The sequence below is a fragment of the Prunus persica genome, chromosome G5 (assembly GCF_000346465.2).
Source record: "Prunus persica cultivar Lovell chromosome G5, Prunus_persica_NCBIv2, whole genome shotgun sequence".
Taxonomy (NCBI): Eukaryota; Viridiplantae; Streptophyta; class Magnoliopsida; order Rosales; family Rosaceae; genus Prunus; species Prunus persica.
Genome location: NC_034013.1, coordinates 15834871 through 15856881, shown reverse-complemented (window position 1 = coordinate 15856881; position 22011 = coordinate 15834871). Strand labels below are relative to the sequence as shown.

Sequence of the window (22011 nt, the reverse complement as noted above, 5' to 3'; positions counted from 1 at the left end):
CAAAAAGGATTAAAAAAAGGATAAAGATTAAAAAAATGGCCCATGCAGGTCTCGAACCTGCGACCTTCGCGTTATTAGCACGACGCTCTAACCAGCTGAGCTAATAGGCCAGTTGGTAAACTTTCTCTAAATATTATATTTGTAGTATTAGATTTTAAATGTTTCATAGGGTGATAGAAGGGTGGACGCAAATGATTCTCTTATCCACTTTCCCTCCAATCCAACGAAAAACAAAACAAAAACTGCAGCCTAAATTCTCACACTTCAATTTACAACTGCATTTTTTTTCAACTCATTGGAGACAATGGCAGAAGCTATCATGGGCTTCACCATTATCAGTCCACATATTCACAGCTCCTCTCTCCAAACAGCTAAATTGGACATGACTCACACGAGCTCATGTACCAGATTGGTAAAAATTCAACCTTCCCTTGTTAATGACTTTTTTTTGCTGCTTTTCTTGTTATGTTTAAAATGGTACATGGAAATGCTTAGAGTGCCCTTCTTTTTCAGCTTAGGCAGTCTTCAAGCTCTGAACTTTTCAGTGGGGCCAAGCAGGTAATTAAGCAGTTTGTGAATCTCTCTTCCTTTATTGGTTTCTTGATTAGCAAAAAACAGAATCATGAATATGTTAAACCATTTACTGCATTAACTTCATGTCTTATATTTTGTTCAATAGCTTGTAGTTGGGAAGAATAGCAAAAGAGCCTCTTTATGCAAAACAAATGCCTTCCCAGATTGGCCTTTGATGGCAGTTCTAGTTGAACACATAGAAGGCCAAAGAGACCTTATAACCCACAAATCTATTGTGCATCTCAGTGATGAATCCATAAAGAACGTCTGTAAGTACACCTTTCCTAAGGTTTTTTTTTTGGATTAGTTTTTCTATGTACTCTGTGATGGATTAGGGTGCATGAAAATTGTGACAGATTTTTTGTTTGACCCCTCCCTTTCCTATTTGTAGATACTTTTTACATCATGTTCACTTGTTGGGGATGCTTATTCTTTGGTTCCATGAAGGTATAAGTAGCTACATTTAGTCTCACTTCATTCTTTTCTGTGGACACTTGTAGTTTTTGTGAATTTGTATGATATCGGGCAGCATTGAAAGCTTTTTCGTTAGCAAAATATCTTCTTCTACCAGGAATTTTTTAGATTAATAAAACAAATGAATCATTAAGAAATGTAAACGAGACATAACATTGTTTTTAGTTTATTACATTAATTGTAATATTTTCATTAGCTTAGTTTAGAGAGCATTCTGAAATGTTGGAGAATGTTTCAGGATCCATACTATGATTCAGAAACGTACAGAAAAGATGGAGGTGATGGTACTGGACATTGGATTTATGAGAAGGTACTTAATTAAGTTCATTATTTTCCATGCACTTCTGGGTCCCACTTTATATGTAACTTCAAACAGTATCTCCATATGTATAGAAACCTCCTCCTATATCAATTGTAGTTGGCCAGCAACTTAAAAATCTGATTGAGGTATAATTAATGGTTGGTGATGCAGCAAGCAGACATTGAAGAATCTGCAAGAGCAGAGTTGTGGAGGGAGGAGCTGATTGAGGAGATAGAGCAGAAGGTTGGAAGCTTGAGAGAGTTGGAAGAGGCTGGTAAGGAGGAGGAGCTTGTCAAGTGAAATGATTGTTTAATATTCTTTCACTGTTCTTCCACCCCTTCAAACATCCAGACGTTGTTGTAATTTGCATATATATATACTACATATTAATTCAAACCTTTGAATGTTTGAATTAATCTTTTTAATCTTTTGTTTTTTATATTTGCAGTTAGTTCTGCAACAAACTAACAAAAGAAGGGAAAAAAAAGAAAAAGAGACAAGTTGGTAAATTGAATGATTATTGAGGTTATGGAGAACAATGCTGCATGATTGCATTGTTGTGGCTCTTATTTCTTTGTTAGGTAGACCAAAAGAGACACAAGGAAAGCTGTTCCGAAACTCATGGACTTGTTCTGGAAGATACCTCCGCCTTGGTTTTGTGGCAAACCAGTGTTCCAAAATCCAAACCTATGGGCCTTCTTTAAGGACCAGAAAAATTGGTCCAAAATCTGTGTGCTAATATACAGATACCATGCACATGTAACCAAGCTTTATCATTATCCATCATCTAGAATAGAAGCCCAGGTGCTCTCACTGTCATGCCATTTCATCCAGAGAAAAGGCGCACTTGCATGCATAACGCTTCCATAATATTAAATCATAAAATGAATGTGGGTGGTTTTGGTCCTATACATTTAGATATAAGCTACATTTATTGCTGCTCGGTGGCATTTCATAAACTACTCTAATTTATGAGCAGAAGAATTCGAATACGGATGCAAAGGGACGGACATATTATCTCTTAATCTATAACTGCTTTCGGTGGCATTTCTGATTTATCAAATGCACCACATATTAACATGAAGCGCACTAATTTTGGAATCTCAAGTTGTTTTTGCAATCTTATAATATTTATCCATTAGATGATGGAAGATGAATTTGAGTCCATTATGTACTTTATTTCTGTTCTCTTTCAATCCAATTTAAAATCAATAGTCTCTTCATCCAACAACTGGCTTATTTCACCAAAACAAAGATTAAAAAAAAAACAACTGACTTACGTTCTAAGAGACTTCCATTGAGTGAAGTGCAGAGTTTTGGATCTACTTGAACTTGGATTCTATTTTTTTTTTTTTTTGTTTTGTTTTGGATTAGGTTCCTTGTACCATGACTCATCACTCATGATTATTAATGGGAAAAATATCTTCTGCGTTTGAAATTCTCATGTCCATAGTGTGTTTGCCGTGGATGTGTTTTTTTTTTGTGTGTAATATTTTAATGACCATGTGGATGTTAGATGCTGCGAATTGTCATTTGTTAAGGCCTAATCAGGGCACTTAGCACAGAGCATCTCATGGTTATTTGTTTATTAAGGTGAGATTGATAGGAGAGAAGAAAAAAACAAAGCAGCTTTGGCGCTCTTGGTAATAGCTTTCCTTATAATAGTAAAATTCATCCCCCTTGCATGGTTTGCTTCTTGTAATTAGGACTTTTACCTGTTGTTTAACTATATATAAATCCTGTATTAAGAAAACTATACATAAATCCTATTTCTCTCAAAACTCTTTATAAAAACGAAAATTTTCATCAGAAAATACTTGAAATTATATATATATATATATAAGACTTTTATTTACCAAAATAGCATTTGGAAAAAAGAAAAAGTCAAATAAACAAGAGCGATTTTACTCTTTCCGTGCAGTGTAAAAAGAGATAAAGGATTCGTCATCTTATCCAAAATTCGAAGAGGCAGACACAGTCAGCTACGCGTTTTATCCGCTTTTCATAATTTCACGGGGAATATTCCATTGAAAATACACAACAGAAACATTTACCGGTAATAATATAGCAAATTGTTTAAAACATGGCCAGCTCAAATTCCAAAACTCAACCCAAAATTACAAAGAAAGAAGGAAAAAAACCCCAAAATATAACACAAATCAATCTTTAATTCCGGTAAGAGGATATACACGTCAACATTCAAGACAGAGCTAAAATTCAGTGTCATTTATCCAAATTATAAAGGGGAAAATAAAATGTGGATAAGAGTAAAATCCTAATCAGAAAGACCCCACCTACCCTTTTTCCTTTTCTAAATACCCATTTCTTTCTTCTTCCTCCTCCTCCTCCTCTCCTCTCCTCTCCTCTCCCTCTCCGAAGTTTTCAAAGAACAAAGGCACCTCTCTCTCTCTCAAGCCACAATTAGATAGGTTACTTGTCAAAAACATCACACCTTTTTGTTCAAAGCTTGCACTTTTTGTTGAAAAGCATAAATCTTGTTCAAGGTTTTATTGCAAGGGATCTCTTTTCAGCCATATTCCAACCATTTTGATTCAGAAAGTTGGAAAGGTTGAAGTGGGTTTTTCTTGTTTCCTGCTCTCAGAAAAGGTGTCTGATTTAACCTAGCGATGGCATTCTCATCACAGAGTGGTTTCTATATTTCTGTGTTGGATGAGATTACACTTGGCTCCAAATCCAAAGGGGATTATAAGTTTTGTCCCCCCTTCAATTCTTCACAATATAAGGATTCAAATTCAAGAGCTTTTCCTGTGTTGAGTTGTGATTTCTTGGGCAAACCCATTATTGTCTCAGATCAAAAGGGTTTTGAGAATTGGAAGGTCAAAACGCCAAGCAATTTCTCTGTTCATGTATGTAAAGTTTTCTTTTTTTCCTTTCTCTATTTTGGCTTTTGGCTTTTGGCATTTGTAGATTTTTGTGTTTCCATACTGCATTATTCTTTTGGCCTTCAACACATAATAGTTCATATCTGGTTTCAGGCCCAAGCATCTATCTGTGTAAGCCGAGCTATGAAATGGTGGGAGAAGACCCTTCATCCCAACATGGTGGAGATCCATTCTGCTCAAGAGCTTGTTGATTCCTTGAAGAACGCTGGAGATAGATTGGTTGTAGTTGACTTCTACTCACCTGGTTGTGGAGGTTGCAGAGCTCTCCATCCCAAGGTATGCTTTATTTTCAGTTTATGTTCTAGAGACCAAATTACCAAATCATATATTCTATATAGAGAAAACCCACCTCGAAATTATAGCAATCTAATTTATTTTGTGAAATTTTTTAACCAACAATTATCCATTTTCACAGATCTGTCAGCTGGCTGAATTGAACCCAGATGCAATTTTTCTTAAAGTTAACTATGAGGAGCTCAAGACTATGTGTCATGCCCTCAACATTCATGTGCTGCCATTCTTTAGGTTCTACAAAGGTGCAGAAGGTCGTGTATGTAGCTTCAGCTGCACCAATGCCACTGTAAGTATTTCCCTAAATCAATCTTCTTTCTTAAGTTTCAATATCAACGCATTTAGCAGATGTGTTTGTGGATCAAAATACTAAGTTAAAATTCTTATTTGACAGATTAAGAAATTCAAAGATGCAATGGCAAAACATGGGACTGGCCGTTGTAATCTTGGGGGCCCAGCAAAAGGTTTAGATGAATCTGAGATGTTAAAGTTAGCTTCAATAGGTGAATTATCAACAACATCATCATCACCTTCCATCAAGGAAGAAAGAGTGGAGGATCTAGTCACAGAAATTATAGATATGGCTGGTGTTTGGAGCAATGCAAGCCATAATATAGGGCTTCAAGAAGAAAGTTCCATGGTGAAAGCTTAAAGCAGTTCTCTATCTCTAGGACAATTCCTACTTGGTGGTGGTGTTGTACATATTTAATTTTTTGGGTTTTCCATAAGCAGGGGCTCTGGCTTTTTTTACATTGAGCCCTGCAAGTTTGGTTAATCTTATTATTAGATTGGATATTGTGATCTGATTAATGATTTTTAATCAGATCAAGCTTGTTATTTCTTCCAATTCGCTTATGGTAGAATATGGAGTTATGTATTTGGTACCTAGAACAATTTTGCATTTGTCCAAAGCCCTTCCGTTCACCTACAAATACATGGGCAATGCTTTGTTTTTCCAAGATGTGTATTGGCAATAATCCATCAATCTTGAGTGGGTCCTGGGAATGATCTGTTTCCGAGTTCCAAACTTTAAGATTTTAGTCAATAATTTACAGCTAAGTAATCAAAAATTAAATTAAATTATAATCATATGGGTCATCAAATTAGGCAGTTGGTCATTTGTGGCCACCCTTGAATATTGACAATAGCTAAACTTCATTGCTTTTGAAAACTCAACTCAAAGGTTGGATTTTGATAGGACTTGGCTTTTTCTAGAGGAGACTCTGGACTTGGCTTTTTCTAGAGGAGACTCTGGACTTGGCTTTTCCGAAGTTTGTATTGTTTTCAACATCTTGTCCCCCAATTTCCAATATAGTAATATATTTCCCAAAAGTTGAATAAACGTTGCACATGAAAAAATCATTTTTCCTTTTTGAATTGTTTATTTGCAGTGTAAACTTAGTCATATACTTTGTACCAACAGAAATGGCATTCAGACAAAACTAAATAGGGAACCAAATAATACTTTTTGCTGGTCAGTGGGGTCACATACCGGTGGCACTGACGTGGATTACCAAGAATCCAACTCTGCGTGGGTCCCAGGGAAGTGGGTTGGGCACCATCCCTACGGCTACGCTGGCTACATACTAGGAAATATCTAGCAGAAACCAGGCTATCCATTCCAACACGGTTTCCAGTTTCCACTTCCATGTTATTGGATAAAGGGGTGGTTTTAATTTCAAAGGTGGATAAAATTATCGGATAAGATGTGGCATGTGTCAGTTTAATTGTTGTATTTTAAATGTAGTACGCATTTAAAATTATTAATCCAGCCCATATCATCTAATTCTCATTTTAGAATTCTTTTTTTTTTTTTTTTTTTCAAACAGAGTAGATTCATTGATATGAAGACAGATACAAGATTACACGGGAGGAACAGGGTTTAGGGTAGGAGGGTTCTTGCAGACAAGAAAGTAGAATTAAAAATGACCAGTGCAACTCAATATGTAAATTTAGAATTCAATTAGTTGGTACACTTGCAAACATCAACTTAAATCGAAGCATTTACCTAATCATAAATTCTTGGAACTCTTTCTAGGCTTAGGAAACAATAACCCACTTGGCCTGGTTAGCCTTGGGCTCCAGGTAATCCAGTTCATGAAGAATGGGCTGCAAGAATGCCCACAAGAACCTATTGACATTCTTCTTCTTCTTTTGGTCGAAACCCATCTACATTCTAAAACACATGAGAATTATGTCATTGCTTATAGATTAATGAAGTTCAGTCATTTCACATTCTTCTCAATCTTAATCATTTTCACTAAGCTTAGAAATTAGTGAATTTAAGTCATTTTAAGAGAAGTTTGTCAATAAAATCTCCTTTCTAAGTCCGAGACCGAGTGTCCAAAAACGTTCTTTGGGTGCTTATAGGAGGTATCAAATGGGGAACATGGATGATCAGCTCTTCTTCAAACAATCACTGACATCAGCGGATTGTGAAAACTTTATATGATGCTGCTTAGATTTGATAATTGAACACAAAAATTCAGTTGTTGTTTATACAACACTTCAAAAACAAAACCAAGGAGCAAGGACCAAACAACAGACATTAAATAGTGTGAAAGCCTTCATATACTATCCAGCGTGAACGATTATTTCATGAGGCGCTTTTGGAGCCCAATACTATGTTAAGCTTCCACAAAAGCACCCTTCAAATCTCCGTTCTTTTGTTGCAATCATTAGGCTCTGTTTTTCTCAAAACCAATTCTTACACTAAAAAGATCATGACATTTGAACTTATGAACCACAAATGTTTCAAACAAGCAAAGAGAAATCAGATTTTCAAACGGAAAACAGAGAGTTTGCCTCAGAGGTAGTGACAATAGCATATATCATCATAATTATCTCTGCTAATACGTGCATTTTAACTGCATCATTGGCAAAAGTTTTAATTTCAAGAATATAAAATCATTCAACTGAAATAATGTTGTGCATCAGAGAGATTCCCATTGACAAATCACCATCCTCCCAAAGGAGTTCTGATGTCCCTGTCTGTTTATCGTCACTTGCACAAATAAGTTCAAAACAACAAAACTTAGACACACACAACATCAGATCAAATGGCATAATGATTTAAACAAAATCAAAACAAATTACCACCAACGTTCCTACCAGCACAACTCAAATTTATGAAACCAACATTAGCAAACAATTACACAAGAATACAAATCCAGTGCAGTGCAAAAATGTTGAAAATGCATCAGAGAGATTCCCATTAGACTAAGTCATCACCCTCCGAAGAGTGCAGATGTCCCTGTCTGTTTTATCGTCACTTGCAATCCCAAACACAAACAATTCTCATTCTTATTATCAAAACCTTCACTTGCATAAACAAGTTTGCATAGTAAAAATCCAAACTTTCCGGCATAACAACTAAAGATAAGAAATTTCAGCAAAACCAGGCAATAAATTTGCTTGACCAGGGTTTTGGGCTAAACCCAACTCCAAAGTTTTCTTCAGCTACATAACAAAATCAACAATTCAGAAAAAATTCAGAGAACAAGAACAGAAACAGTGCAGTAATCATAAAGCCTCATGCCTCAGAGTAAATTTGTTTCATAGAAATTAATCTCAAAGTATATTTAACACCATCACAGGCATGGGTAGGCATACTTCTTCATACTAGCCTTAAACAATGAAAACAAACACAGAGATCAAAACAATACAAGATGAGAATGCTTCGCAATACTGAGAATTGGCTATGAATCTCATACTCAAAGTGGCAGGTGAGAAACGGCATACAAGGAGGAGGGTGCAGAAGAGGAGAGGGTTCTAGACTTCTGAGTTAGGGTTTTGATCTATAGTGATCATATATATATATAGTTTGGGTACAGCAAATTAGGGCACAACATAAAGGCCGCACTTTGATAAGGACCGTCGATTTGTAATGTAACGGCACGGCAGAAATTGGTAATGGGTCAGGTTAAAATGGGCCAGAGGCTCAAAGTCTAGGCACAACTGAGGAACCAAGTAAATGGGCCAAGGCCTGGTAGCTCCTAACAATCCAAAGGGCCTTCAGAACGAATTATCCGAGATCCAGACTTGGGCCTTTGATAAGTACTGTTAAGGTAGCACAATTTTTGTACCACGGAATGAAATATGACTTGAGCCGAGATCCAGAATGAATACGAGTTGTACCTAGCTTTTTGTCTTTTGCCAATGTTATGAATGGAAGGAAGGAAACTCACACACACGGGTATAATGAGGATTTGAACTCATGACTACTTGGAATTAGAAGCACATTGAAAACTTAAGTCAATCCAACTGACACCATATTGGTAGTTGTATTCTGCCCAACTAAAACTGAGGAATGTATTCCCAACATGTCCCGTTAAAACCGTTTAGTTAATACATATGAATGAGTAAACACTCTCAAATTTAATCGATTACAGAGATGATCTTTAAAATACGAATGATTTCGATTATAACATATGCATGATGAAATTCATAAATCACTAGGATATACACAAGGAGGTGCACCCTTAGTATTATCCATTCCCATATTTTCAGTCTTACACATCTGACTAATGGCATTGGTATCTATCTCCCCATAAAGCAGCTTTAGCAAGACAAGAGAGGCGCCGCCGAGAAGACTGAAGAGTTGTCTAGAAATTAAACTTCGATTATCATCATCTCTAATGTCTTTAATAGCGGTTTGACAGACAAACTAATCAACTTTCCAACCGCATGCCAACTATTTTCATTCAGACCTCTTTGCATATCATTCCTTGAATTCGGGCGGCTTGTTTTCACTTTTGTATATGTTTGTTAACTTTACCGCGCGCAAACAAACAAGTAATTAGAAACTAAATATAGTAAGTAATCCATGATCACCAAGTACACTGGATGTGGATTGCTCACGTCTTTTCCCTTACTTTTCCTGAATTAACACCGAAAGTTTTTAACAAAGAATAATCTATATATACCTTTTCTTTTTTCGTATAGTTTGCCTCTCTAGGTAATAGAGTCAATGGAGAGGATTGACTATCTGTATGATTTATCAGCAACTACTATTATTATAAATTAAATTTTATAAAATTAGAAGGTTATGTAAACTTTTCCGCTTCGCTACATCCAAGGGCGGAATTAAGAATTTTTTAACGGGTGGGCTAGCTAAATTTTTTTAGCTTAAAATCTAATGATTTGTATTTAAACTTATGGTTTCTATCCTTTTTTTATAAATAAAAGTATACATTAAATCATATAAACAAAAAATATAAATACATTTAACATAACACAAATACATATTAAATGCAACCAAAAAATAAAGGTGTGCGTATTCAAGTTGTGCCATGCGCTTATTGAGAGAATACAACTGCCAAAAGGTAGTAGAGAATTAAACAGACTTAAGAAAAATAATATTTTCTTAATGTGTTGCAGTTTATGGTGATCTATATAGTTTTTTTTATTTCTTCAAAAATATTTCCTTAAACAACCATCAAACTTCATATTTCCTTAATGTTTTGTAGTTGCTAGTTTGCCATATATATATATATATAGGTTTGTTTTTTCTTCAAAAATCAACCTAGGCTACAGCCCACCATAGCCTTGTAGGTGGTTCCGCTAGTAGCCACATATAAATTCAAATAAGCTACATATATACAAAGAGCGTTTATTGAGAGATCTCTCAAATAAGCTTATTTGAGAGATACTATTATAAGGCCTACTCCGGATTATATTTCACTAATGCAAACCGTCTATTTTATAAATATTCATTCAAAGATCATCTCTATAAAAAAAAAATCACTTAAATCCGATTTCATATTATGTATATGTATTCTCTCCTTCTGTTTGCCGTTTATATTGACTTATAGCTAGCTATCACACATGCTTGAACCTTTTTTTTTTTTCCCAGCTCTGTAATGATATGGATCGCATGATTTCATATTTTGTCCAAACAATTAGTAGCCGTGAATGAAAGAAGTCACAGGCTCTCTCTGGACCCCAACGTTTTTGATGTTTTATGCACGTACTGCCATAATTTTCATATATTTGCATAAATTGTTATTGTTAGAACGTAAATCTAAACCACGCATGATTTTAATCAACCGGGCACGGTTTTAACGTTAACAATCTCAATAATTTACACAAATTAATATAAATGTAAGTCTTGAAAGCGGTTTGTTTATGATTGATATTACACATGCATGCATGGGTCAACATTAGGCAATTTTACATGATATAGATGTAAAGTAGTGTTATGATTTTCCAGGTTTTGGGTTCGATCAGTAGGGTTTTCAGGTGAGGAAAGAATCCGTGATAGATAAGGAAAGATCAGAAGAGAGAGAAAAGACAATCTGATTGGTAAAGCTACAGCTCGAAATGACGATCGAGTATCCCATGAAAGAAGCCAAATGAGTGCAGAACGTACGTGTTCCATTCCTTGATAAAAACCCTTCAAGTTGCTTTCCATGGAGAGCCGACGTAAGCTAAGCTAGCTATATGTGGCTGGCACCACCATTCTACTCCAATCTCTTTTTTGTCAACTCTCTTTATTCTCTTTATTTGCTTTTTCCTTTTTCGTTTCTAGAAATTGAATTCTCCATTTTTTTCCAGCAACCTCATTCTACAACTTACGTGACAGTATGACTTTGTGCATTGGAAAGTTTCTATGTTGAATAGATGCAACTTCAGAATTTGAGTCGTTGAATCAATTAATATATGTTACTTAATATTGACTACATAAATAAATTAATTCTGCAGCTCTAATTTTACTGTATATATATATATATATACCCTTTCATTTAAGGATTCTTCAAATAAAATTTGAAAAACACCATTTAGGGTATCCTACGAATTTTTTTTCAACGATCCAAACTATCTATTTTTTAGGTCTTCATTCATAGATCATCCGTGCAAAAAATTAAACAAATCGGAAACTGTTTAGACATCTAATTGTGTCAAACAAAATCAATAAACATGGTTCTTCAAGAAAATACTAAAATTTTAATAATTTAATTGAGTGGTCAAATGATATCGGATTCAAATGATTTTTTATAGAGATGATCTTTGAATGAATATCTACAAAATAGAAGGTTTGGATTAGTGAAATACAATGCAGAGTACACCTTACAAAGATGTCCCTCAAATAAACTTATTTCAAGAATCCCTCAATACAAGTTATATATATATATATATATATATATATATATATAATGGATTCAGAAGATAAGATAGGGTACATACCATACGTTTACCACACCAAATGAATCATGTTCTGGGAGATCGTGCATGGCAACCCTCCATGACTTCAAAGAAAAACACAAAAATTATATATATATTTTATTATATTAGTTGACCATAACTAATTAATACGTACATGTTACATTACACTAGTTAATTATTTAATTTAGCAGCTTGAAGAAGAATAATATTGGAGAACAAGTATATCTATAATATACTATATAGCAAAGTAGGCGGATGCAGATATACATATGCATCCTTATGATTGCTATTTTCAATTCACTGCGAATATTTCACATGCATGCAACTCTCGGATTGGTTTAATAAATTTGCAGCTTTTGCAGAAACCAGTTGCAATAAATTGAATGAAAATATTTTATAATAAATGAGACATGGAGTTGTTGTGGAGTTTTCTCACCTGGCCCTACTCCTCCTCCCTCTTCCTCCTCCTCCTCTCTCCTTTTGTAACAGACTGAGCCTGCTTATCATCATCAACATTTCATCACCCACGTTACCAAAAACAAGAAGAAAAGAAAAGGAAATGTTTTTTCCCATCAGCCATGTGCTCTCCAAGTGTCTGCAGCACTAGTGTCAAACCGATAAGATTGAATGCATGAGTGAGAACGCTGTGTTTTGTGTTTAGAAGATGATGCCCCTTGCACAATAACCGGGTCAAAGTTTCTAATGTATTTGAAGACAAGGACCTGTAAAATATTGGTCAACACTCAACAGCCCTACCATGTTTTATTTGGCAATTTGTCGGCTTAAAGATATCATGTAATTTTCCAGATTGAATCTACCCAAAAATTCCATGCTAAATACCAACATTTCAATGCCACTGCTGAAGCCTTAGGCATTCCTAGGCTAGCTACTGATAGTGGTCAGTGTGTATGAATAAATCCCCCTCTCCTTCCGACCTTTGACAAAAAAAAAAAGAAAAAAAGAAGAGACTAGTGTGTACTTTATTGGTAGTTTTCACATGCATCCATTTGGACATATATTGAAAGATAATTTAGAAATTTTGGAAAACTTTATAGGTCATAGATTTTTCAAAGTAACTATAGCCGCATTACCCTTTTTGACTGGACATTCATGGGACCACTCTGAATATGCATGTGCATTTTTTAATCTTGCAGAAGAGGCTGAAGCTGCTAAAAAAACCAGAGCAAAACAGAGTAAAAGGCAGACTCTGGCAAAATGATTCTGAGCTGCAATTGTAGTAAATAACAGACACAATTAATGGTGGTTCTAGTGGGCATGATAGAGTTGTATGTAGCTAACCAGTTTTGAATGCAAATTGCAAAACCAGTTTTGGGGCTTGAACCTTAATAATACTTCAACTTCAATTAAGTGGTTCTAGTGGGCATGGATGATGTATGTAGCTAACCAATTTCTGTATGAATTTTACAGAAAAAGTTACCAAAACACACAGAGAATGGTTCCAAAACCACGTGGTTTCAAAGAAGTGTGCTTTGGTTCCTCAGACACATACACTAAACCTCTTACACATGGCGGTTTAAGGTCCCCACACCTCAAAAGTTTAGTGTCAGTTAGTTACTGTGACGTCTGCCTAAGCAAACAAAGCTCTGTTTCTCCTCCCCTCCTCCCACCATCTATTTATCCCCCCCACTCTCCTCCACTTCTCCTCACAACTCACAGCCCTCCTCTGCTCCTCCTTCCCTTCTTTCTCTTTCTTCATTTGCTCTCTTTCTCACACTTCCAAAAGGTCTGCCTCTGCTTCAAAACATGGCAGTTCTTGGGCTTGCCTTGGTTGGTTTTCTTCTTCTTTCTCTGAGCTCCTCTGCTTATGGCTCTGATGGGGGCTGGGTTAATGCGCATGCCACTTTCTATGGAGGAGGTGATGCCTCTGGCACAATGGGTAAGCACAAAAGCTCCTGAAAACCAATTGGTTAAGTAATTTTTCTGAGTGCCCACCCATGAATTAATTTTTGATGCCCAAATTGCAGGCGGGGCTTGTGGATATGGCAACCTGTATAGCCAAGGGTATGGAACCAACACAGCAGCTCTGAGCACAGCCCTGTTCAACAATGGGCTAAGCTGCGGGGCTTGCTTTGAGATTAGGTGTGCGAGTGATCCAAAATGGTGTCTTCCAGGCTCAATTTTCGTCACAGCCACCAACTTCTGCCCTCCAAACAATGCCCTCCCCAACAATGCAGGCGGTTGGTGCAACCCTCCACAGCAACATTTTGATCTTGCCCAGCCAGTCTTCCAGCGGATTGCTCAATACAGAGCTGGGATTGTGCCTGTGTCTTACCGAAGGTATGAATTTCAGGTCTCATGCCTCATTTGTTTTTGTTTTTTTGTCACAATTTTTTGTTTGTTTATGTTTATGTTTCCTTTCACACTCCACCCAAGTAACAGGGGTTTTTTTGTAATTCAGTAAAACAAATTTATAATTTCTAGTGGTTTTAGTTTCGCCACATTTAAATGGCAAGTTTTAAAATCGGGCAATAATAAAAAAGGTCTTGTAACTCAAGTAGTTAAATGAATTTGACAATCCATCTAAGTTCCATGTTTGATTCGATCACCCCAACATATATCAGCTTTTTAATATATCTTTTAAATCATCAGCTTTTAATTTATCTTTTATATCATCAGCTTTTCTAGTTTTTCAAATTTCCAAAACTACCCTTCAATTGCCAAGACTGATTATTCTTTTTTCAATGTGTCTTTTTTTGTAGGGTCCCATGCATAAAGAAGGGAGGCATAAGATTCACAATCAACGGCCACTCATACTTCAATCTGGTGCTGATCACAAACGTTGGCGGTGCCGGAGATGTTCATGCAGTTTCCATCAAAGGGTCAAAAACTGGTTGGCAAACCTTGTCTAGGAACTGGGGGCAGAATTGGCAGAGCAACTCTTATCTGAATGGCCAGAGTCTCTCCTTCAAGGTCACCACCAGCGACGGCCGCACCGTCGTCGCCAACAACGTCGCTCCTGCCGGCTGGTCATTTGGCCAGACATTCAGTGGCGTACAATTCTGAAACAACACAAGACTTAACAAGCTAAAAACGACTTGTTTGGTGGTGTCACACTGTCTAGAGTTAGTTTTAGAGTCGAAATGAGAAAAAGGGGCTTATTATTTTAAGATGGCCATTTTATCATTTAAAAATTAAAGGGTTATGGGGTCATTGTGCTTTGTTCTGCTTTCTTTTTGGGAAAGGCAGGCAGAGAGGGAGAAGAGAGAGATTTGGCAGCGGTGGGCATAAACCACCCGCCACTTTTTTGTTAGGTTAAGTTTGTTTTGGTTTAATTTCATTGTAACGCAGTTTTATTTTGAATTACTTGTATGGTTTGGTGAATAAAATCTTCCTCTCTCTTCATGAGGGTGAAAATAGTTGCCCTAAATTTTCATTCATTCTATCTATCTATGACTGTAGATGTTTTCTTTTAATTCATCACCATTCTCATTTAATCTGAAGGTGAAATTCCTGCTTCATAATGAAGACTAATATAATTTTATGGTTTGCTACACCCACCTTTTGTGGTTGGGGGACCTTACTAACCCGAGGGTAGGGGTGTGCTTGTGCGACTTCACACAAGGTGAGCAGTCCAAGAGTCAGGACCACCATGCCTTATTTGAGAAGGTTTCAATCAAACAACTAATCACTTTCACGTCATGCTTAGTTACAGGCTCACACTAATAGGCAGACTAATGTATTTTGGGAGTAAGTCTAAACCTAAACTTGTCATAATTGAGAATCTTGGGCCAAGAATCTGTAACCCCTCTCTTTAATATCCATGAAGAATTGGGCTAAGCCCAAATTCTGACTAGATATGGACTTTGACGTGGGCCAATGGATTTGGGAGGTTAAAACAAGCCCAAAATATATTTTCTCTTAGGATGAAATTTCTGTCACAGCCGGCCCACCCTGTTGCCTAATAATAATATTGTAATTAGATCAAATAAAAGGGGTAAGTAAATATGCAAGTTTCAGTTGCCCCAACTTGGTAAATGATGTTTACAATCCTTGTTGCCTTGCCCAAAGTAACCAGACAGAGATCCTATATTTGAGTCTTTTTGAGTTGGGAGGCTCATAAGGTTTTGGGGTACCATGAAATTGGCCTCCAAAGTGAGAGAAAAAGGTCTTTGATTGAATGCCAAGTATGTCTTACAAAACCTTATAGATTAACACTTTTGCTCAGCCTGAGCACTTTCTTTGTGAATTTAACACACTCACCTCAATTGCTAAGCCTAAGAGGTAGTTTGAGCCAGCCACTTGTCATGCAACTATAGGTTTCCATAGATTCCACGTGGAAGGAGATTCTAATCATCATATCCATATCCTGTTAAAAGAAAAAATCTTCCTACGTGGCCAAAAAGTGGACCCTACAACATTATTTTCAGCCAACAACAACAAAGATATAGATTTGTGGATACAACGCTAGAGATAAAACGATAAGGCTCAAGAGTTCCCATTGGCTAATCTATAGCCTCAAATTCATCCTCACCGTTGGACCCCAAAAATCTTTGCAAACCAACGATCAAGTTCCACCAAAGAACAACAACCACAAGACTCTCATTGACAATTTGACATCAAATATACAAAAGCCATGGACTCACCTTACACATTTACATTTCCATTTAGCACCATACCATCATCTAATAGTCTCCTCCTCCACCTGGAATTCCATTTTCTTGACCAAAATTCAGGTGGGAAAATATGGCAACGGTCACAACACAGGCCTCAGCGGCTGTTTTCAGGCCATGCATCAACTCAAAATCCAGGTTCCTTACTGGGTCTTCTTCTACTAAATTAAATAGGGAAGTGTCTTTCATTAGGCCCATGGCTTCTCCATCTGCTACTTCTTTTAAAGTTGAAGCCAAGAAGGGTGAGTGGTTGCCAGGCTTGGCCTCACCAGGCTACCTCACTGGCAGGTATGTTTAGAATTTCTCATTCACACTCATATAACATTGAATGTTTCATGTTGCTCTGCCTTGTGATACAAGTAGACTGAAAATTTGAGAAATATCATAGATTGGCTGAGATGTGTTTTCTTTTCTGTGGCCAGTCTTCCTGGTGACAATGGATTTGATCCTCTGGGACTTGCTGAGGACCCAGAGAACCTCAGGTGGTATGTCCAAGCTGAGCTCGTGAATGGCAGATGGGCAATGTTGGGTGTTGTTGGGATGCTGTTGCCTGAAGTGTTCACAAGCATTGGGATCCTTAATGTTCCTAAATGGTATGATGCTGGCAAGGCTGAGTACTTTGCATCTTCATCTACCCTTTTCGTGATTGAGTTCATCTTGTTTCACTACGTCGAGATCAGACGGTGGCAAGACATCAAGAACCCAGGAAGTGTGAACCAAGACCCCATCTTCAAGCAATACAGCTTGCCTCCAAATGAGGTGGGTTACCCAGGTGGCATCTTCAACCCCCTCAACTTTGCACCCACTCTTGAGGCCAAGGAGAAGGAAATTGCCAATGGTATGCGTTCAAAAATTCACTTCAATTTTGCTTGAAAAGGCTTTGAAATGCGTATGTTTGAAATGAGCTCTAATGTGTTGTTTGAAATGTGTGTGCAGGGAGACTGGCAATGTTGGCATTCCTGGGTTTTGTGGTTCAACACAATGTGACTGGAAAAGGACCATTTGACAACCTCTTGCAGCACCTCTCAGACCCATGGCACAACACCATTGTCCAGACACTAAGAGGCTACTAGATCTGTTAAAAGAGAAGAAGTGGAAAAGCATGTTTCATTTATTTTGTAACAATGATTTAATGGTATTTGAGTGAGATGGTGAGCATCAATGTAGTAGACAAAGGTTTTACCAGTGTACAGGAACCATGGTGGCATTAATATTATCTTTCTCATTACATCTACACTAATTAATTAATTGCTGATATGAAATCTAATGTTGCAGGCTGTGGGCTGATATAAATCACAAAGTAGCTCAAGATATAATTTTGATTTCATTTTCTATCAGTAATAATTTACAATGTGGGATGCTCTGAATTCAGGAACCCAACCCAACCATGTTACAACTTTGTTGAGTTGAGAGAACCAAAACAGTTAATATACAGATGAACAATAATCCTATATGTCTTGTACAGTATATATACAGGTTTAATCTAAGCCCCAACTGGCTAAGGGACATCAATACTTCTCTTGGACAACTCTGACCGTTTCACATCGTCTGGTCGGTGTGTGATGCCTGTAAATCCTTCCATGATTTTTTCAGCTACAATCCCACGTTTGGTTGCTACAAGAGAACAAAAGCAAACATAGAGCCACAAGGCATCAATGGAATGATGAAATACAAAGACCATTATTCACTTCATTATATTTGAAACATGCTTCTAAGCTTGGGAAAACAGAGTGATTAAAATCAATCAAAGAATGGTCACCTGCTGGTAAGTATTCTCCTTGTACACAGCAATGCCGCTTGGCCCAGGTGAAGAAAGCCAAGCATGATGCTCATTGTCATACATCGATCTAGGCAGTTCAAAGTCGCTACTTACTTGATAACCCACCGGATTTGTAGGTAAGTTCATTTCCATCTCAGGCTTCGATGTCTTATCATCCACATTAGAACTACAATATGATGGATACACATATTGCTGGCCAGGTTCTGTACTTAAACAAGCATTTATGTCAAACTCATTCAAGCCACCACCTCCTTCCATATTAGGAATTTGTCCCATATTATCTAGTTGTACTGGATCACCAACCTCAGATTGTTTGCCAGTGCTAGTACTAGCGCCAGTGCCAAAGTAACTAGTATATTGTGGAACTGAGGCATTTGTAGAGCACTCCACATCTACATCTCTATAGAGAGAGCCAATAAGAAAACAAATTTTGTTCAGCTAAACAATGCTTTCAACAAATCAAATCATCTATATTGTATAAAGTAGAAGATCATAGCATAAGTAATCTATCAGAAAGAAAGTTCTCAGGCATTGGGCTCTTTGGGGGAAGCAAGGGTAGATGCATAACAGCAGTAGACTAACCTATGTGGCAGATAGTTCGACTCGTTGGGTAATATCATGTGTTGATTGTCATTACTGAGAAGCCAAGTTAAAGGTTGAGCTTCTGGCATACCACCCACTAATAAAGATGAAGGCATTCCATTTTGAAACTGCGATGCAAGAAAAGTCAATCTTCAGATTTTGTCCGAGAGAGAGAGAGAGAGAGAGAGAGAGAGAGAGAGAGAGAGAGAGAGAGAGAGAGAGAGCATTCCTCATCAGCTAAAGTATTTATTACCTGGCTTGTGCAATTTAGTGACGTTAGTTGATGTTTTCCCAAATTTTCCTAACAAGAGAAGTATCCAGTATATTAGTATCAATTCAATAGTCAATCCCTAATAAGGATCTATTAATCTGATAAACAAAATAGCAGCATCCATCCTCTGGCTTAACATTTTTAAGGTGGCTCGGGTGAGTCAGTGCACCTTAAACTAAACTCACCATGACACCAAAACCAACCAAACCCATATATTTGATGATATTATCACTGTTCATATTTCATCATTAATTTTCAGTTATTTGGTAAACGAAACCATAAACTCTAGGTATTTTTTCTTCTGCAGTAACATAAAAAACGAAATGATACCTTGTGTAGACGTGTTCGGTTGATTGATTCCTTAAGCATGTCTTCCATCTGGCTTAGATGTTCAAGATTGTCAACCTTATCTGGGTTACACCAAAAGCTGAAAAAGTGACAAGAGCTTAAACTATCATATGAATGCTTTATATGCATACCTTACTGATCAATACATAGTTCGATATATAGATTGTGATTTTTCACTTGTAAATTTAAGTTGTTCTAGTGGCAACCTGAATAAGGAAACCAGGTCCAAATAAAAATGATATTACCAAGAACACACAAGACAATTCACACATAGATTTTTTTACGCTTCATCTTGGTTGGTACTAAAAAACAGCCAGAATGGAAGTGTTAAATTTCTGATAGAAGCCGAGGCACAAAAATTTTCAAAACAAATGACACAACATATAACATGAAAGTCACAAATATGACCCAAATTGATTCCAAAATTCATCAGTAAATCCCTAAACTCGCAAACAACTTGATCACTTTCTTATTTTGGTTAAATATCAACTTAATTCCTTGAAATGGCCTTATGTAGAATAGACATTTTTATGAAATACACAATGGTATAATGCTACTAAGATGACCACCAAGTCCAAAAAGAAAAAAAGCAATACTAACAACCAAAAACTCCAAAGGTGCACCTCAGTCTCTTATGTATTTCTGTAAGTTGGGCTTGCAATACCCTTACTTGAGTAGTCAGATCCTGCCGAGAGCAATTTATCACAAAACATTAGTTGTCATGAATAATAATTGAAAAAAAAAAAAAAATTGGTAATGCTGGTAAAGAATATATACCTGAACTGTCTGAGTGCTGCAAGAAACAGAAGGGAAAAAAAACATTATAAAAGGGCCACAGATTTTACTAAAAGGAAATGACAAATCTGATGAACACAATCACATACCTTGAACTCATGAATTCTTGTACATTTACATCATGGTCTAACTTCTTAAAAGTTTTCTTCAGTGCCTATATCCTCAAAAAGAACACCAAAATGCAAGAGTGACAGCAGTTACATTTTGTTCAATACAACAAAAGCAAGAGAGAGAAAAAAAAATGTTTCCATTTGAAATGCTATTATCGACAGTCTTACTTCAAGGCTCTCCAATTTCCTGTTCCAATCAAATGGAAAAGCAGTTAGCTGTAATGCCCTCCAAATTCAATCAAGCTAGAAAATGAGAATGAAAAAATTTCATTGCAAGTACTTTACTACCTCTTTGCCCTCTCCTGTGGAGTTAATTGGGCAAACTTTGAAATAATCTCTTCGACAGTACTGACAAAGTCAAAAAAACAAAGAAACTATATCAACATGTGATATGGAGAAACTCTCAACCCTACATTTCAGCCTCATTCTAGTTTTGTTATGTTGGGTTGTCCTCAAAGTCATGCAAAATGCCAATGTATCACCAAAACATCATCATCAAAACAAAGTACGATGGAAAACTTTCGGGTTACGATACCTGCGCTCCCCTTGGAGTAATGTAGGCCTTCCAGTCGGGGAAAACATGAGAAGGACAATATCTACATCACATAGTATTGATAACTCCTTTGCTTTCTTCAAGATTCCATTTCTCCTTTTCGAAAACGTAACCTGCCGGTTACCGCTGCTCTCCAATTTCTTTATCTTTAACTTCACCCTTCCCATCCTGCAATCCAATAAGCAAACCGTGCCAAAGCTTTATGAAACGCCAACTGTGAAAATTTCTCAATGTCATGAAAGAGCTAAAAAAAAAAAAGAAGAAAAAAAACAGGTTCTTGTTTCTTGTTTAAATGCGCCTTGACTCACTTTAGTTACACATAAAAAACACATTTCTCCAAATGAAGCCTTCATCCCATGCACCGGAACTTGACAAGCACATATTTAAAGTTCAAAATTAAAAAATTTACCCCGATAATGAACAAAGAAGATTGATTGAAGTTGCCTACAAATACAGACTGGGAAATGAAAATAACCATCCAGTTTTGGTTGGCACTGATAAATGTCGGCCACCTTCTTTTTAATTTTTCTGCAGAAAAACAGAGCCTATTTATCATAAAAGCATACAATCCTATGAATATGAACGAAGCCTTAAATCCCAGAAGGGAAATAATCACCTGAACGAAGAAAAACAAAATTCTACAACGCCCACTTAGGAAAACATGAAAAAGAATTTAACAACTTTTGAAAGTTAACAAAATCTTTACAAACACCAGCAAAAGAGTAGGACTCAAATGAGAAATATGGACAAAGAAAGAAAACAAAATCGATATATTTATATGAATACGGGAAAACGGCAATTCAATAAGGCAAACAGGGGAACCAACCCAGAAAGAGTAATAGCAGAGAAGGATGGAGGGAAAGAAATGGCTGTACGATTGAAGCTTACAGATTTGCACACGACGGGTCAAGCTGTGATTTCGGTCGTTAAAATGAGCAGAACCAACCAGCAGAAAATTACTGCGCAGGGAGAGAAACAGTGTGTCAGAGAGAGAGAGAGAGAGAGAGAGAGAGGAGTAATGAACGGTGCGCTTTGTGAGTTTGCAGTATTGGACAATGGGCACGGGGTTTTTACACCGAAGACAAAAGGAACAAAAAAAAATTCTTGGGCTGGGATTGTGAGGAGCTTCTCCACCAAGAAAGCCTACATGGCTTTATTTGCGGTTAACATGGTTGGGGGGGGTGTCGAGTCACAGAGGCAAAGGTGGCCTATTGCAAATTAACAATCAATATAGG

At 36.8% G+C, this 22011-nt stretch overlaps 5 protein-coding genes and 1 non-coding gene across 7 annotated transcripts; 4 read left to right on the top strand and 2 right to left on the bottom strand.

Annotated features, from left to right (window-relative positions):
* TRNAI-AAU lies at positions 37-110 on the bottom strand. The gene has a single exon. It is a non-coding gene; the product is annotated as a tRNA-Ile (tRNA).
* LOC18776307 (photosynthetic NDH subunit of subcomplex B 4, chloroplastic) lies at positions 192-1773 on the top strand. The gene is made up of 6 exons (XM_007209582.2): positions 192-412; positions 514-558; positions 680-842; positions 965-1020; positions 1286-1357; positions 1520-1773. Exons 1-6 carry the CDS (start codon positions 305-307, stop codon positions 1646-1648), a joined length of 573 nt encoding a protein of 190 aa, XP_007209644.1. The 5' UTR covers positions 192-304; the 3' UTR covers positions 1649-1773.
* Positions 3672-5497, top strand: LOC18776365 (thioredoxin-like 1-2, chloroplastic). Its single transcript, XM_007209389.2, has 4 exons — positions 3672-4215; positions 4345-4527; positions 4667-4831; positions 4937-5497. Exons 1-4 carry the CDS (start codon positions 3976-3978, stop codon positions 5192-5194), a joined length of 846 nt encoding a protein of 281 aa, XP_007209451.1. The 5' UTR covers positions 3672-3975; the 3' UTR covers positions 5195-5497.
* Positions 13363-15104, top strand: LOC18776350 (expansin-A1). Its single transcript, XM_007209450.2, has 3 exons — positions 13363-13603; positions 13692-14004; positions 14427-15104. Exons 1-3 carry the CDS (start codon positions 13471-13473, stop codon positions 14728-14730), a joined length of 750 nt encoding a protein of 249 aa, XP_007209512.1. The 5' UTR covers positions 13363-13470; the 3' UTR covers positions 14731-15104.
* Positions 16291-17577, top strand: LOC18777388 (chlorophyll a-b binding protein P4, chloroplastic). Its single transcript, XM_007209435.2, has 3 exons — positions 16291-16625; positions 16760-17175; positions 17274-17577. Exons 1-3 carry the CDS (start codon positions 16411-16413, stop codon positions 17408-17410), a joined length of 768 nt encoding a protein of 255 aa, XP_007209497.1. The 5' UTR covers positions 16291-16410; the 3' UTR covers positions 17411-17577.
* Positions 17627-21915, bottom strand: LOC18776323 (agamous-like MADS-box protein AGL65). 2 transcript variants are annotated; one of them, XM_020563814.1, is made up of 12 exons: positions 21665-21915; positions 20759-20944; positions 20512-20571; positions 20392-20410; positions 20203-20267; positions 20096-20111; positions 19942-20003; positions 19301-19397; positions 18953-19000; positions 18700-18827; positions 18097-18517; positions 17627-17951 (listed from the first exon to the last, which is right to left on the bottom strand). In XM_020563814.1, exons 2-12 carry the CDS (start codon positions 20941-20943, stop codon positions 17931-17933), a joined length of 1122 nt encoding a protein of 373 aa, XP_020419403.1. In that variant the 5' UTR covers position 20944; positions 21665-21915; the 3' UTR covers positions 17627-17930. The 2 variants fall into 2 exon arrangements, with proteins under 2 accessions (XP_020419403.1, XP_020419404.1); XM_020563815.1 differs by lacking the exon at positions 21665-21915 and having other exon boundaries at positions 20759-20962.

What these genes read in the sequence shown, in the direction of transcription:
- LOC18776307 (XM_007209582.2), top strand. Translation starts at nt 305, where the DNA reads ATGGCAGAAGCTATCATGGGCTTCACCATTATCAGTCCACATATTCAC. An exon ending in TTTTCAGTGGGGCCAAGCAG is followed by an intron (nt 559 to 679) that starts GTAATTAAGCAG and finishes TTTGTTCAATAG; the next exon opens with CTTGTAGTTGGGAAGAATAG. An exon ending in TGAATCCATAAAGAACGTCT is followed by an intron (nt 843 to 964) that starts GTAAGTACACCT and finishes TCCTATTTGTAG; the next exon opens with ATACTTTTTACATCATGTTC.
- LOC18777388 (XM_007209435.2), top strand. Translation starts at nt 16,411, where the DNA reads ATGGCAACGGTCACAACACAGGCCTCAGCGGCTGTTTTCAGGCCATGC. An exon ending in CCAGGCTACCTCACTGGCAG is followed by an intron (nt 16,626 to 16,759) that starts GTATGTTTAGAA and finishes TTCTGTGGCCAG; the next exon opens with TCTTCCTGGTGACAATGGAT. An exon ending in GGAGAAGGAAATTGCCAATG is followed by an intron (nt 17,176 to 17,273) that starts GTATGCGTTCAA and finishes ATGTGTGTGCAG; the next exon opens with GGAGACTGGCAATGTTGGCA.
- LOC18776365 (XM_007209389.2), top strand. Translation starts at nt 3,976, where the DNA reads ATGGCATTCTCATCACAGAGTGGTTTCTATATTTCTGTGTTGGATGAG. An exon ending in GCAGAGCTCTCCATCCCAAG is followed by an intron (nt 4,528 to 4,666) that starts GTATGCTTTATT and finishes CCATTTTCACAG; the next exon opens with ATCTGTCAGCTGGCTGAATT. An exon ending in TCAGCTGCACCAATGCCACT is followed by an intron (nt 4,832 to 4,936) that starts GTAAGTATTTCC and finishes CTTATTTGACAG; the next exon opens with ATTAAGAAATTCAAAGATGC.
- LOC18776323 (XM_020563814.1), bottom strand. Translation starts at nt 20,943, where the DNA reads ATGGGAAGGGTGAAGTTAAAGATAAAGAAATTGGAGAGCAGCGGTAAC. An exon ending in TTACTCCAAGGGGAGCGCAG is followed by an intron (nt 20,572 to 20,758) that starts GTATCGTAACCC and finishes TGACTTTGTCAG; the next exon opens with TACTGTCGAAGAGATTATTT. An exon ending in ACCGAACACGTCTACACAAG is followed by an intron (nt 19,001 to 19,300) that starts GTATCATTTCGT and finishes TTCTCTTGTTAG; the next exon opens with GAAAATTTGGGAAAACATCA.
- LOC18776350 (XM_007209450.2), top strand. Translation starts at nt 13,471, where the DNA reads ATGGCAGTTCTTGGGCTTGCCTTGGTTGGTTTTCTTCTTCTTTCTCTG. An exon ending in TGATGCCTCTGGCACAATGG is followed by an intron (nt 13,604 to 13,691) that starts GTAAGCACAAAA and finishes CCCAAATTGCAG; the next exon opens with GCGGGGCTTGTGGATATGGC. An exon ending in GTGCCTGTGTCTTACCGAAG is followed by an intron (nt 14,005 to 14,426) that starts GTATGAATTTCA and finishes CTTTTTTTGTAG; the next exon opens with GGTCCCATGCATAAAGAAGG.